The sequence below is a fragment of the Cotesia glomerata genome, linkage group LG7 (genome assembly GCF_020080835.1).
Source record: "Cotesia glomerata isolate CgM1 linkage group LG7, MPM_Cglom_v2.3, whole genome shotgun sequence".
NCBI classification, from domain to species: Eukaryota; Metazoa; Arthropoda; class Insecta; order Hymenoptera; family Braconidae; genus Cotesia; species Cotesia glomerata.
The window spans coordinates 8,049,083-8,062,197 of record NC_058164.1 but is presented as its reverse complement, the minus strand read 5'-3'; the positions used below and the strand labels follow the sequence as shown (position 1 = coordinate 8,062,197).

The following is a 13,115-nucleotide window of genomic DNA, read 5'->3' as shown; positions in this document are numbered from 1 at the left end:
ACGGACATCATCGCAAAAACATTCAGGGAAGCTTCCTAGGACCTCAAAACATCGAGATCTGATGAAAACTCGATTTTCGAAAAACGGGGTAAAACCAATAACTTCCCGATTTTTAAAAATCTTCGATTTTCTTAGCGCGAAGTTAAAAATTTAGTCGTATAGAGGACTCTTACAAGTACGCGTATTCGAAAATTGAAGAATATTGTAAGAAAAGTGATTTTGCACAGTACCTCTTTAAAATATTTTTCATCTTAATTCAAGATATGAAACTCTTCAAAATGATATTCTTGCTTCAATATATTTGTCTTGAATCAAGTTCATTTTTTATAAGTGTGCGTTAGCAGTCAGACTCAAGTTACCTCTATTAATTGCATTAATAGTTTATAATACAACATCAAATTCATTTCCCCGTAAATTAAAACGTTTTAATCACACAACGAATATTAATTTTCTTTTACAATAATACTCTACATGCGATAAAATCATATTTAATTAAAATATATTTGTGTTTCCTCGGCTAAAATAATTAACACTTTTCAATTAACTTTTCTGCAAATTCACAATTAATAACATAAATAAATTCATTATCGCTTATACTATAAAAAATTTGTGGATTAAGCTTAAAATAAATTATTTTCCATTTATTAAAAAAAAATTTAGAACAGAAATGATAAATTAAATGTTGAATATTAAATAAAAGATGTTGCAAACGGAAACAAATGAATAATCCTCTAGTAAAACAACTATTTTATTATTAAATCATTATTTATGATTTAAAGGAGCAAACATTCTCTTGATCATCAAAGCAACCCGGCAAAAACAAACATACAACAAACCATTACTCTTGAAGATTGTGAGACGATGCTCCACACCCTAATGGCACCACTCAAGATGCAATATCGCGGCATGAATATTGTATAGCTGGCGTACAGACGGTGGCGTCTTTCTCCCGAGAACCTCTTGAACTATCCTATCTTATTCTATCTTTCTCTCCCTCGGTATGTAAACTTGTCTGGCTCTGCCATGCGGTGATAGAGAAATGGATATATTCCGCGCGTGAACGCCGTCTGAGCAGAGGATGTAACTACTGGTGCTTACTATCACTAGTACTGGTATGCTTCGGATGAAGGAGTTTCACTAAGCTTATACCTACCGCATCTATACATATGCATGTCATTGCGAATGTGTATGCCACTCCCAATGATTATTTTAAGGTGCACTCACTAAAATTGGCCGCAGCTCTACTTCTCTCCTGACGCGTGTACTGCGAAAATAAAAATTATGCCCTCGATCCTGCCTGTACATCTCAGGACTTCAAATCTTTCAGTAGAAAACTCTGAAAATAGTCAGCCGAAGTTTGCTGCCTACTTCACTTTTGTCATCATTACGCACAGAAATTACTTTTTAATGACAAATAAGGATTCCGAGAAGATAAAGTACTAGAAATTTACTATTTGAGCCGTGAGATTGCTGTTTATTTATCGCTAAAAGGTCTTAGAGAAATTTTAAGTTAGTTGTCAAGTTTTCAGGAAATTTAAGTTAGAGTAAACTTCACTTTTGTAAATATGTATACTAGACATTGTATAGTCAGATGTTTGGGAGAAATTTTGTCAGAGAATTGAATCGAATTTCTAAGCGTTAATATAAGATTTTTCTTTCGTAAATTAATGTTATTATGAAACAATAACTTGTATAAAGGAGTTTAGAATTTAATGAAAGTTATTCTAATTTTTATAAAAAAATGAATTAGAATTATTTTTTTTAAGGAAAAAGAAGAAACAAATTTACAGTCTTCCATAAAGAAATTTTCTGATATGGTCAATTTTTATTTCAGATTATATCGGGCTATATTAGAAAAGAAAATAAATTTTAACTGATCAGCATACAGAAAAAAAAGATTTGAATGATACATAATTGAAATTTACAAACAAAGTTTTTAAGACTTTTCTAGAGAAAAATTAAAAAAAATTTTTTTTTTTTTTAGAAATTATAAATGTAACTTTTGAAAAATATGTTTTTTTTTTTAGAAATTATAAATGTAACTTTTGAAAAATATGTTTTTTTTTTTAATTTATGGGGAAAAATTGTCAGGTGTCTACTCATTCTAATTTCATAAACAGCTATTAAAAGACAAAAATGTATGTATCGCTATCCACTTGACAACTTAACTTTTTTGAAATTGATTAAATACAATGTAAACTCTATATAACGACACTGAAGGGACCGTGAATTTTATGACGTTATGGAGAGTTGTCGTTAAATAGAGAGAAGAAAAGTTAGAATTAAAAAAAAAAAGTTTACTTTAGACCATATTTTTGTTTTAGTTATGTGCATAAAAAGCAATTTTATTTATTTATTTATTTATTAACAATGCTATTGCGTATAGTCTGTTATTATTGTCTGACGTCTTTTGCTGCACCAATAATTTTGTTGTATTTTTTTACTTATTTTTCACGATCGGTCCCGAGATAGGCATATTATTCTGGTAGTTAAATGTCCGTAGTTAAATATCTGTTTTTAAATAACTATTATAATCTGTAAAATCCTATCCTACACGGAAAAAAAATCCTATGAAAAATTACTATAGTAACATCGTAATCCAGGACTAGACTTTCAGTATCTCGATTTTTACGATGCTGCCGTCTACAGAATACAATTTGAATTATTGAAAATTACGATGTTATTTAGTAAATTTTTTTTCCGTAAGAGCAAGTGAATAAGGACGCATACTATATGTTTTAATAAAAGAGATACAGAGTCTAGTAGTTTGCGACGCCACCACCGAAAGATGACCAACTATTGTATCGAGGGTCTTATTATGTGACTGAACAGAAACTTTAGGTTTTCCCTTCGATAGCGTGAGGGGATAAACCTTGGACTTGAGGCGGAGAGGACACCGGGTTCGATTCCTGGATGATACAGAATTATTTTTTCGGTGACCTTAATTTCTTTTTAATTTGAGTGATAGAAATTTACGATGTTGCATCGTATAAATTACGATGTTTGAGTTCTGGTCCGGCACTGCAATGTCCTATACTAAAAATTACGATGTTTTCATTGTAATTTTTCGTACAATTTTCTTTCCGTGTACACGGAAAGAAAATTGAAGGAGTTTTTACTATTGTAATTTTTACAAAATAAAATAGTAACGGTGGACTATACTTCTCATTTAGTAATTTTTACAAGCTACTATTGACTGAGTCCTGTGCTGCACTAGACTCATTCGGGGGCGCACGACTCAGTCTGGTGTAAACTAATTTTTCTTCCATTTTTTCTTGCACACGACTGAGCCTGGTGCCGAAAACAAACCAGTCGGGTTTCATTTTTTCCGTGCAGCCAGAGACTCTCCCTCTACTCTATCCGAGGTAAACTAAGACCCATATCCTTTAACATTTACATAAACTCGGAGTCTAGCGCTGTGCATGGCCATCACTCGCACTAACTGAGAAACATTCCAATTCAACTATTGTAAAATTTGCTATAGTTCTATTGGAAAGATACAGAGGCAGCACTGGAAATTTTCATCTCTTACTTTTTACAATAGTAATATCGTATTTTTTTATGAATAAATAGTATTTTTTCTTCTAAAATATTTGATAATTAATAGTAATAAAAGTATAGTCCAGCTTTACAATAGTTGTATCGCAAATTTTCCCAGAAATTTTTCCCCGTGTACCAATAAAAATATTGAAATGTTTTTAATTGTCTGCTGAAAAATTATCTTAATGTGGGATATTATGTATTAGAACATGGTTAACGATATCGGAAGAATTCATGTTTTATGAATATATTCAAAAAATTTTTTCTTTAATTTTAGCTTCAAACAAATTTACAATTTGAGTAACAGCGCTCATGAGCAGTCAAAAAGATAAACTGTCTTTATAAATATATACTTGATGTAATTCTCAACCTAATAAAAAAAAATGATCTCAATACATCTTTCGGACATTATCTTGATTACATGTAAGGTCTTTCGATACAAACATTTCGAGATCAATGAAAACTTTTTTTCAATCAGTTTTTTTTTTCACTATTAAAAAAAGTAAATATTTTTAGAAACATCAAATGTGTCAATAATAAATAAATATTTTAGAGGCATCTCAAGTCCAAAAAATTGCTTGGCAATAAATTGAGAATAGAATACACTTCAAACGCATCGCATTTTAACGAGTGCAATTGTCATAAAAATAGTTTAAAAAATATAGTTCTAAATACCAGCAGTAAAATATTTAATTCAATCAATAATATAATAAAATCTAATGAATATAAGGATAGTTTGAGTGACTATTTAATTAAACCTCAATCTACTCCGTCTCTTCCTTCCTATCAGGTGATTACCTGGTACGAGCATAAACTGACCACTAACCACCGTACAGTAATGCTAGCCAATAAATTAAGATTCCAGTATACGATTCCATAAATCATACCCCGGAAATTAATTGCTAATACCGTCTCGATTAAATGAACCCGAGGAGCTCAACTTTTTTAATCTTAACTATTAAAAAGTAACCAAATCATTATATTTCAATTCTTAACTTTTATTCTTCTAAAAGTTATTTTTTATTAAATTTATTTTATATTACATTAACTGCGGAAGGATAAAGTAGCGCGCTTTGTTTCTAGTGAACTAATGCAATTTTCAAGTGGTAAACTGTCAAGGACTTTTCCGAAGAAATTTACGCAGCATGACTGCTAGAGTCATCAAGAATATCACCTTGTTTTGTAGTACTTTGTTTTCTCGGTGTCTCTTGAGCACAAAATGAGACTATTTTTACGTCATTGCTGGTGATGTTTCTCTTGACTTGATGCACTTGAGATAAAATATGAACATAATCATAAATATCGCTGAAAATATATGGCTAGAAATTATTACATATCGTCAGATATAGCCTTATATAGACTGATAATAAAATTATAAATTTATTTATTTATTTATTTCCTTTATGGAGGCTGGAAAGCAATAAGCTATTGATATAACCGGGTCACAAGATACAATATAAAACAAAATAGCATAATGTATAACAGAAAAAATAATCAATTAATTACATTATAAGATTAGTTGACGTGAAATCTATTTAAATATAATCATCTTGACGTACTGATACTTGTATGACAACAATGTTAAGCTATATCAGGCTATATATAAGAGTAAAAAGATAATTTGTTGTAATTTTCCTGTTTTTTTTTTTTTTTTTTTTTTTAACTTCCCGCTAAGAAAATTTAAAATTTTCAAAAATCGGGAAATTATTGGTTTAACCCCGTTTTTCGAAAATCGAGTTCTCATCAGATCTTGACGTTTTGAGGTCCTAGAAAGCTTCCCTGAATGATTTCGCGATGATGTCCGCATGTGTGTGTGTGTGTGTGTGTGTGTGTGTGTGTGTGTGTGTGTGTGTGTGTGTGTGTGGCCGTATGTAAACCACTCATCAGTTTTGAACGGCTCGACCGATTTCATCGCGGTTGGCGCGATTTGAAAGGGCTTGACTAAACTTAGATTTTGAATACCATTTGGACCGATTCGAACCAGTAGACTTTGAGAAATCTCAAAAAACCTACAAAAAAAAATTTTTTTGAAATGTGGTTTTTTTGGAATTACTTTTAAATGGCTTTACCGATCAATTCCAAAATCTAATCAGCTCTTAAGATAAAAAAAAAAACCACGTCGATCACCGCAAGCCCGGTCAAAATCGGTTGATTCGTTCGTGAGTTATCGTTGTCGAAAAAAAAACCGAAAAAAGTGTTTTTTCGGAATTACTTCGAAATTCCTGGCTCGATCGATTTAAACTTGAAGATTCGTTATAGAGCTTCAAAAATTGCATTGAATGCCGCCAATCGCGTGAAAATCGGTTCATTCATTCAAAAGTTATTGCCGTTTGAAAATTCAGAATATTGTGTTTTATTAAACTGCTATTAGATTTTTGAGCTCGAAGAGCTCAAAATGACACAAAAATCATATTTTTGAGCTCGACGAGCTCAAAAACGTAATGTGTAACTTAGAGCGCTTAAGTACAAAATTAGCGGGAAGTTGCAGGGATGGCCTTTAGAGTCAACCTTCATTCTAATTTTTTTTTCTAGAAATATTTACGTCAGTTAATTTTTAAATTTCTTTGTTGATAGTTTTCATGTTTTTATATTTTTTATTAATTTAATAAAATCTTAGTAAATATTATAATTTTATGATGACTCACTTTGGCTTAATTATTTCAGATTTGGTTTTGTTTATCAATTTTTATATATTTATGTTCTGATTATGTTGAATTTATTTTGTTAAAACATTTTCGCAAGAAGCCTAATTATATATTGTATTGTAAAAATTATTGTACATGAAACAAGAATTTAACACCTTACATTTAAATTTATGATAAAAAATTTTTTTTTCCTATTTTTTTTTAGATTTCTCCAAATTTCTCAAAATCTATCGGTCCGAATCGGTTCAAATTTTCAGGAAATCTAAGTTTGGCGAAGCCCTTTCGAATGGCACCAACCGCGATGAAATCGGTTTAACCGTTCAAAAGTTATGAGAGGCTTACATACTTACACACACACACACACACACACACACATATTTTCAATTTTCAATTTTCTTAGCGGGAAGTTAAAATTTTTTTTCAGTGCACGCTCAATATGGGCATATTAAAGCATAAGAAGTCAGACCCGAGTCAGAATAATGAACCTATATGAGCCTACAGGATAATTTTCAATTGTTTTAATCCATATTATTCAAATTGAAGGAAATATAATCAGTTTCACCATGAAGTTTCTAGAAATAAGCTCTTTTCTTTCAGTCAAAAGTTATTCACGGTTAAAGTTACAAAACTTGAAATTTACAAAATTTTGAAAATTTTAAATGGCCGCCATTTTTAAACTAATTGACCGATTTTGCTCATCTTCGAACTTGACCTCGGTAATTACCCAAAAAATATGTGTACCAGGTTTCATCAAGATCAGTTGAAAACTTTTTTAGATATCCTGATGACAAGGCTGGTTATATTACATATATATACACATACATATATAAATTTTTTAACCAATGGTATTTTTGGAACCTACTCGACTAATTATAACATATAATAGCAAAATCAGGTGAAAATTTCACCTTGAGGACTAATGCAATAGTTATATTTCTAAAGAAATCTACCTAAAAAATGAGTTGCCGTTTATTGGTAAGCGCATAAATTATGAGAACGGCTGGACCAATTTCGGATTGTTTTTAAATGTTCATAAAAAGCTAAATTAGGTTTTTTATGGGAAAAATTTTGGATTATAAATCTTATAATAAAGCATTTAAGCTTAAATTAAAATACAGTGATATTAATTTTTAGTATTATTTTTTGCAATATTTAACTTTTTATCCTAGATTGTATAAGTTAAAAATTAATTTAAAAATTTAAAAATTAATTAAAAAAGTTTTCTGATATTAATATCTAGCGAATTAGACAGGGATTGGTAGTAGAATATAGAACATAATAAAATAAAGCTGAAAAATGAAGACGTAGAACTAGTTTTGGTATGTTTGTATGTCAACAAACTTGTGCTTTTATCGGTACAAAATACTCGGATGAACACACTCCGGTCTACATCATTGAATCCCTGCTTATCAGATATCCCCAAGCGTCTGTTCTCGCCTCATTAACTATGGATCAGTGGAATATAATACAGATAAGAGGAAAAAAAATCCCGTGAATATATAGGAACTTCGGTGTAAAGAGCAGGGTGTAGAGTGCACTGTGTAGGGTGTTGGGTGTTGGGATACAAGAATATATCACGTATATAACGCGAAAGACGCTCCTCCGGGAAATGAGATGGTAAAATCGATAGAATGCTTTATGTCTGTTGTCTCGTACAAGAAATAACTCGGTGCATAATTTTTTTACGTCCTATACGAATACGTAGATCTAATTTTTTTCAGTGGGACGAGTAGAGGGTAAATATTATTATACTGATGTATTATAAATGACTGAATTTATTACATCAAATTTATTAACTTTTTATTGCTAAGAGTTTATTTTGTTAGTAAAAATCAATTTTAGTGGCTGATGTTTGGTGAAGTAGAAATTTTTCACACTACGGATTTCGGGAAGTGAATTTTTATTACTATAGAAAATATTCAATAAATAATCCAATCATTTTTAACATAAATAGTGGAAAAGTTTTATTAATGTTTTTTTTTTTTTTTTTTTTTTTTTCGTTTCATTCAATATTGAAATATTTAGCAAGATTTTCTCTTATTGTGATAGAATTTAAAGGAGATTAAAAGCAGGTTCTCGTGGTAAAAAATTTTTTATGCCCGTTTTATTCTGGTATTATATTTAACGTTCCAGATTACGATAGTACTTTTTGCACTGCTTTACATAATACTCTAATGATAATAGATTGCCATCAAAAGAGATTATTTATTGAACTTTTTTGACGTGTTTTTTTTTGTGACTGGCACGATTTCCATTTTCTGCTTCATTTTTATCCAATTTTTTTTTTTTTTTGTAATTATATTTATAAAGTCGATTATTCATTTACATCAAGTTCTGATGTTGGAATATTAAATATAAATTTTTATTGAAATTAATCACAAAAAAAAAATTTTATGAATTCAATGAAACTATTATTACAATAGAGATTGTTTTTCATGAAAAATACATTTTCTATTATATTTGTTAGAGTTATATCATTCAGTATAAATTTATTCTTTGAAATCTTAATCATAAGCCTAAAAATCAATGTTATTTTATTTAATTATAATTAATTTTTTTGGCTGTTATTTGGAGAAATTCTCCGTCCTTTAAGCAGCAATAAATAAAAATTCACTACAAAATATACAGCTTGAAGATAATTGATAGAACACTCGAATGGCTGACCGCCGGTAATATAATCTGTAGTTAATTTTTTTTTGTCATGTATCGGAACGAAAAAAGGTAAATACAATCCGCGAAAAAAATTGAACGAGCTTCAAAATTGAATTATAAATAAAGTCAATTTCTTGTAATTTATTTTTCATTAACTTGTTATTAAAATTATCTTTTCAATTTATTATTGTAATGTACAATAAATATATATTTTCATCGACGTGCGATAAAAAATTAAAAATGGTTTTGAAGTTATTATTAAAAATTTGTTATATGGGTGATTCTCTGTAAGGATGTTTTTTGCTGTCCCAGGCATTTTTTTATTAGAAAAATTGTTATTTTGTTACTAACAAAAATTTATTACGAAAGTAAAAAAATATTTCTATTTGGAGCATTGAAAACTAAAATGAAATAAATTTTAGTTTTTTGCTATAAATTCGTAAACCACCGAAATAACAGTCCCCTGGGCTGTCTCATTCCCAAAATTCAAACTTTAAGATTAAATTTTAAGTTATTCGTCCATAATATATAATTTGATCCAAAATGTTTATAAACTTACTTAGTTAACTAACAATCTTCTTCAATAAAAAGTACTGAAAATTAATTTGTTTCATTAAATTCATTAAACCAAAGTTTGTTCCAGACATTTTAAGAACAGTCCCCTACCAGAAGTTCAAAGCCAAAAAAAAAAATTAGGAAAACGGTTGACCCTAAAGGCCATCCCTGAAACTTCCCGCTAATTCCGTTAATACCTGGGCGCTTAAAATTGTACCTACGAAGTTTTTGAGCTCTTCGAGCTCAAAAATACAATCTCTGTATTGTTTTGAGCTCTCCAAGCTCAAAAACATACCTTTTTTATGCTTTTGAGCTCTTTGAGCTCAAAAATCTGATAAAAGTTTCATAAAACACTATTTTTTGAATTTTCAAACCGCAATAACTTCTGAATGAATGAACCGATTTGTACGCGGTTGGCGGCATTCTACGCAGTTTCTTAAGCCTCATAAAAAATTTTTGATTGGCCAAACTAGAAATTTCGGAGTAATTCCGAAAAAAACACTTTTTTAGGTTTTCTTTCCTGCACGATATCTCTCGAACGAATCAACCGATTTTGACCGGATTAACGGCAATCGACGGGGTTTTTTGATGTTAAGAGCTGATTAGTTTTTGGAGTTGATTGATAAAGCCGTTTAAAAGTTATTCCAAAAAAACCACTTTTGAAAAAAATTTTTTTTACAGTTTTTTTTAGATTTTTCGAAATCCATCGGTCCGAATCAGTCCAAATTGTATTCAAAATCTAAGTTTGGCCAAGCCTTTTCGAATGGTACCAACCGCGATAAAATCGGTTTAACTGTTCAAAAGTTATAAGAGGTTTACATACTTACACACACACACATACAGCCGTACGGACACCATCGCGGGAATAGTCAAGGAAGCTTCCTAGGACCTCAAAACGTCGAGATCTGATGAAAACTCGATTTTCGAAAAACGGGGTAAAACCAATAACTTCCCTATTTTTGAAAATTTTTAATTTTCTTAGCGAGAAGTTAAAAATCCAGCGTGTTATTTTACCTTTTGTAAGGTTTATAAGAATCTAACTAGCCTTGAGTTAATAACCATAGGGCTGTTAGCGCTTTATCGCCATTTTATTTAGTGTCAAAGCACCGTTTGTGCTGGAAATATATGTCTGGGCCACTTCAAAACTCAGTCCCCTGGCAACTATTTTTATTTATAATTTATTTATAAAATTGGATCTATAAGTCTTAATATTATTCTAACTAATGTAAACATTCATTGAGAACTTGAAAAGTTAAATGCATTGAAATAGTTTGCTTGATTTTTCTCAATTTGATAAAAAAAACAGTCCCCTGGCAAACAGTCTCCTGTCATATTATATGGCAAAAGATACACAAATATCGAAAAAGCAAAAATTAAATCGGCTGTTTATTTATTATGATTAAGCTGATAGTTTTGTAGCCCTTGTTAATTTTTTTTCTAATAAAATCAAAAATAATTTGGTCGGACAATTTGGTACAGATTTAATACGTCCTTACAGAGAATCACCCAAATATATTTAAACTTCATATCGATCAGTTTACGTACCAGCCTAATAACTATTAGGCGATCGTTTAAAGCATACAAATTTGGAATTACCAAACTTATTTTTTTATTAAAAAATTATCAAGAAATTAAGTTTTTCGTGGTGTAATACACGAAAAAAGCGTCTTTTTGTAATTAAATTGAAATATTGTTGGTGTTTATGATTATAATCATCAGTATTGTATAACTGGAATTTGAGTGAATAGACTTTATTAACTCCATTAGATACTTGGCTCAATTTTCCGGTGACCGGACGATCATATTATTACAAGCATGAAAAGGGGTTTAATTTAAACCTGAAATTACCAAAATAATTACTTCTCTCAAGTTTCTCATCAATGTCACTAATTTCTTTACAGATATAACAACCCCAGCGTGCACAAACGTGAGATATAATAGCCTTGCTGACGTGACATCACAGGAGCTGGGCTTCAACCAACTAGACTTCACTCCTCTGGTCGTATCAAAAATGAGGTGAGTTAATTTATATTTTGTGATTGATATTTATAGATTGACAAGCTATTTCATAAAATAGAGAATTTAAATAATAATTACCGTAGCCCAGATATCGAATATCTGGAAATGATTAAATGTTCGTTTGCAACGTCAGCAAAATGTGACCAATGATTGATTCAAATACAAACATAACATGCAATTAATTAATAGTATACAGTAATATAGTGATTCACTCGAGTTTCACTGATGCGCCATTATTATTAACAGAAACATTGAAATAAAATAACAAATACGATAAATTAGTTGTCAAGGTAATTTTATATGATTTTACTCAGCCCTTTTAGCACCTAAAGTATCTAACAAGTAGACAGTCGAGTTGTGGATTAACACAAATACTTTATAAGCTCATAAGCTCACAACAAAACGTCAACAGCGAGAAACAAAGGCGAGTTTTAACTCTCGCATTACTTGCTTTCTACCGTTATCCTTATCCTTCCTTATGCGCCAGTGAAATTTACTCTGCAGGGTACCATAGATGTGTATATACCTAAGAATATACATATAATATACCGGGAACTCTCCAGTATAACTTGGTAAATGAGTTGGTGAGAATGTCGAGATATCCTAAGTGGAGAATTAACAAAGTCGTTGTATAAGATCCCGACATTGTTTAAATTAACTTCTTATTCTGGTACGCTCTCGATTATAAATGCCAATTTTTTTTTCTATTTTTACTTGCTACTTTATTAAAATATGATCATACATTTGGTTTGTTAGATAGCTCGAAAAAAAATGATAATGTATGATCATACGTAAATTCTTACTATTTTTAAATACTTCTGATCAATACCATCACCGGTTAGACCTGATCATTTATAATCAATAACCAGAAAACATAATTAATTATATATGATCAATGATGTGGGATTATAGCTGATCATATATGATTACAGATCCTACCCATTTATTTGTGATCAATGATCTCTGATCATTTCTGTTTATGCCTAATCGCTGATCGGGTGATCACTGATCATTTCGCATTATTCATGATCAGGCGGTCATTGATCATTTTTGAACTCACATAATTAAGTAATCATTAATCATATCGACGTTCTTATTAGCAAATTGTCTAACTCCATTTTAGAGAGTCTTTCATTTGTACGAAAAAAACAATTAGTTCAAAATTTATTATCACTTTAAAAAACCATTTAATATCATTAATATCTAATAAAGGTATAATATTTTGGTTTAAATCATTCAAATAATTTATAATTGGACTATTGCTACATCAAAATGTTAAAAAGTCACCCTCTAAAAAATAAGGAGTTAGACAAATTGCTAATTAGACCGTCGATATGTAATCATATGTGATTACTGTTACTATCATCTGAAGTTCGAAGTATGACCAAAATTTATCATATATGTTCATATGAGGCTAACTTTTTTCAGCTACATATTTAAACATTGTATTAACACTTATTAAAAATATAGAGCTTTATTTGATAAATTATAATCTACGTTACTCTTTGATGATATACACTAAGAAATTTTGTGTAAAATCAACATAATTTTTGTATTAAATACGGTTGACAAAAAATTTCTGTTATTTTAACTCAAATAATTTTTATCACAAATACACAATATTTTTTACAGTGTGTATTTAATTCAAACATTTATTAATTCTTTTCATAAATTTTAATTTATGTTTAAACATGATTCATAAAA

At 29.8% G+C, this 13,115-nt stretch overlaps 1 protein-coding gene across 1 annotated transcript in view; it reads left to right on the top strand.

Moving 5' to 3' along the window:
* Positions 1-13,115, top strand: part of LOC123268779 — a 228,182-nt gene that overhangs the window by 80,979 nt on the left and 134,088 nt on the right. The window contains exon 2 of the mRNA XM_044734135.1: positions 11,294-11,408. Coding sequence (XP_044590070.1) covers positions 11,294-11,408 — 115 coding nt within the window. The remainder of the gene's footprint in view (positions 1-11,293; positions 11,409-13,115) is intronic.